Source organism: Adiantum capillus-veneris, chromosome 1, assembly GCF_014529385.1.
Source record: "Adiantum capillus-veneris isolate H3 chromosome 1, ASM1452938v2, whole genome shotgun sequence".
Classification (NCBI taxonomy): Eukaryota; Viridiplantae; Streptophyta; class Polypodiopsida; order Polypodiales; family Pteridaceae; genus Adiantum; species Adiantum capillus-veneris.
In genome coordinates, this window is record NC_140931.1 from 25,266,643 (window position 1) to 25,267,676 (window position 1,034).

Below are 1,034 nucleotides of genomic sequence, written 5' to 3' on the forward strand. Positions count from 1 at the left end.
CTCTCTCTCCCTCTTTCTCTCCCTCTTTCCCTCTCTCTCTCTCTCTCTCTCTCTCTCTCTCTCTCTCTCTCTCTCTCTCTCTCTCTCTCTCTCTCTCTCTCTCTCTCTCTCTCTCAGGTCTGCGTTTTGAAACCCTAAGGAAGCCTCAGGCGAGTCTCCCCCTGGGCGAGGGCGGCCGTGTGGGGGGCGTCACTGCTCTTGCGCTACCCAAGAACTGAGCTAATAGTCCACTATTGCTCCCGCCGACTTGCCCAAGGCCCGAGCTCCATTGAAGCTATCGCTGCTACTGGCGCTACTGCCGACATCGACACCAACCCCTGCCACACCTGCTCGAGCTCCATTGAAGCTATCGCTGCTACTGGCGCTCCTGCCGACATCGACACCAACCCCTGCCACACCTGCCCGAGCTCCACTGTAGCTATCGACACACACCTGCTCTGCGAACCCGACCACTCCTACCGCCGACCCGACTACACAGAGCCCCTGCCACCAACCCACTACATAGAGAGACTTTCACTGCCATCCACTTAATTGAAACCAAACCTAAGCCTTACTTTAAAATAAAATAAGCCCTGTTCTCTTGGCCGAGTACCCACCATGGACACTCTGGCCACATCTCGAGGGAAGCCCACGTTTGCCGGCATCGTGGCAACACCTTCAAAGGTGGACAGTATGGCCCGGCTGCAAAATGAAGTCGACAGACTTTGCAAGGAAAATAGAGCTTTGAAGGAAAGACTCGCAGCCATCGAGTCCTGACTCACCACAGTGGAGAACTCTAACGAGGGAGAGATGGAAGAGAAGGAAATCAAGCCCAATACGGAGCTAGACATCACCTTCATAGAGAAGGTCAAGACTCAAGTGCAGGATGCCATCTTCCACAAAGTTGAAGCTCGTGTGGCGTCCACGCTACACGAACGACAACGACAAGATGCTCTTGTTCTCAATGTTCGCATCGGCGGGCTCCCGAGTGATTGGCAAGGAAAGGAGGACCCCAAGTTCCATGAGTCCTTCGATCGCATCCGAACAACAACCCC

General features: G+C 54.5%; 1 protein-coding gene across 1 annotated transcript; it reads right to left on the bottom strand.

Annotated features, from left to right (window-relative positions):
- Positions 1 to 219: 219 nt before the first annotated feature.
- LOC147464433 (uncharacterized) lies at positions 220 to 599 on the bottom strand. The gene is made up of 2 exons (XM_086492570.1): positions 555 to 599; positions 220 to 483 (listed from the first exon to the last, which is right to left on the bottom strand). Exons 1-2 carry the CDS (start codon positions 597 to 599, stop codon positions 220 to 222), a joined length of 309 nt encoding a protein of 102 aa, XP_086348696.1.
- Positions 600 to 1,034: the final 435 nt, after the last annotated feature.

Coding starts and splice junctions, on each gene's coding strand:
- LOC147464433 (XM_086492570.1), bottom strand. CDS start 599: ATGGTGGGTACTCGGCCAAGAGAACAGGGCTTATTTTATTTTAAA. Junction 484..554: donor AGGGCTTATTTTATTTTAAA/GTAAGGCTTAGG, acceptor GGTTGGTGGCAG/GGGCTCTGTGTAGTCGGGTC.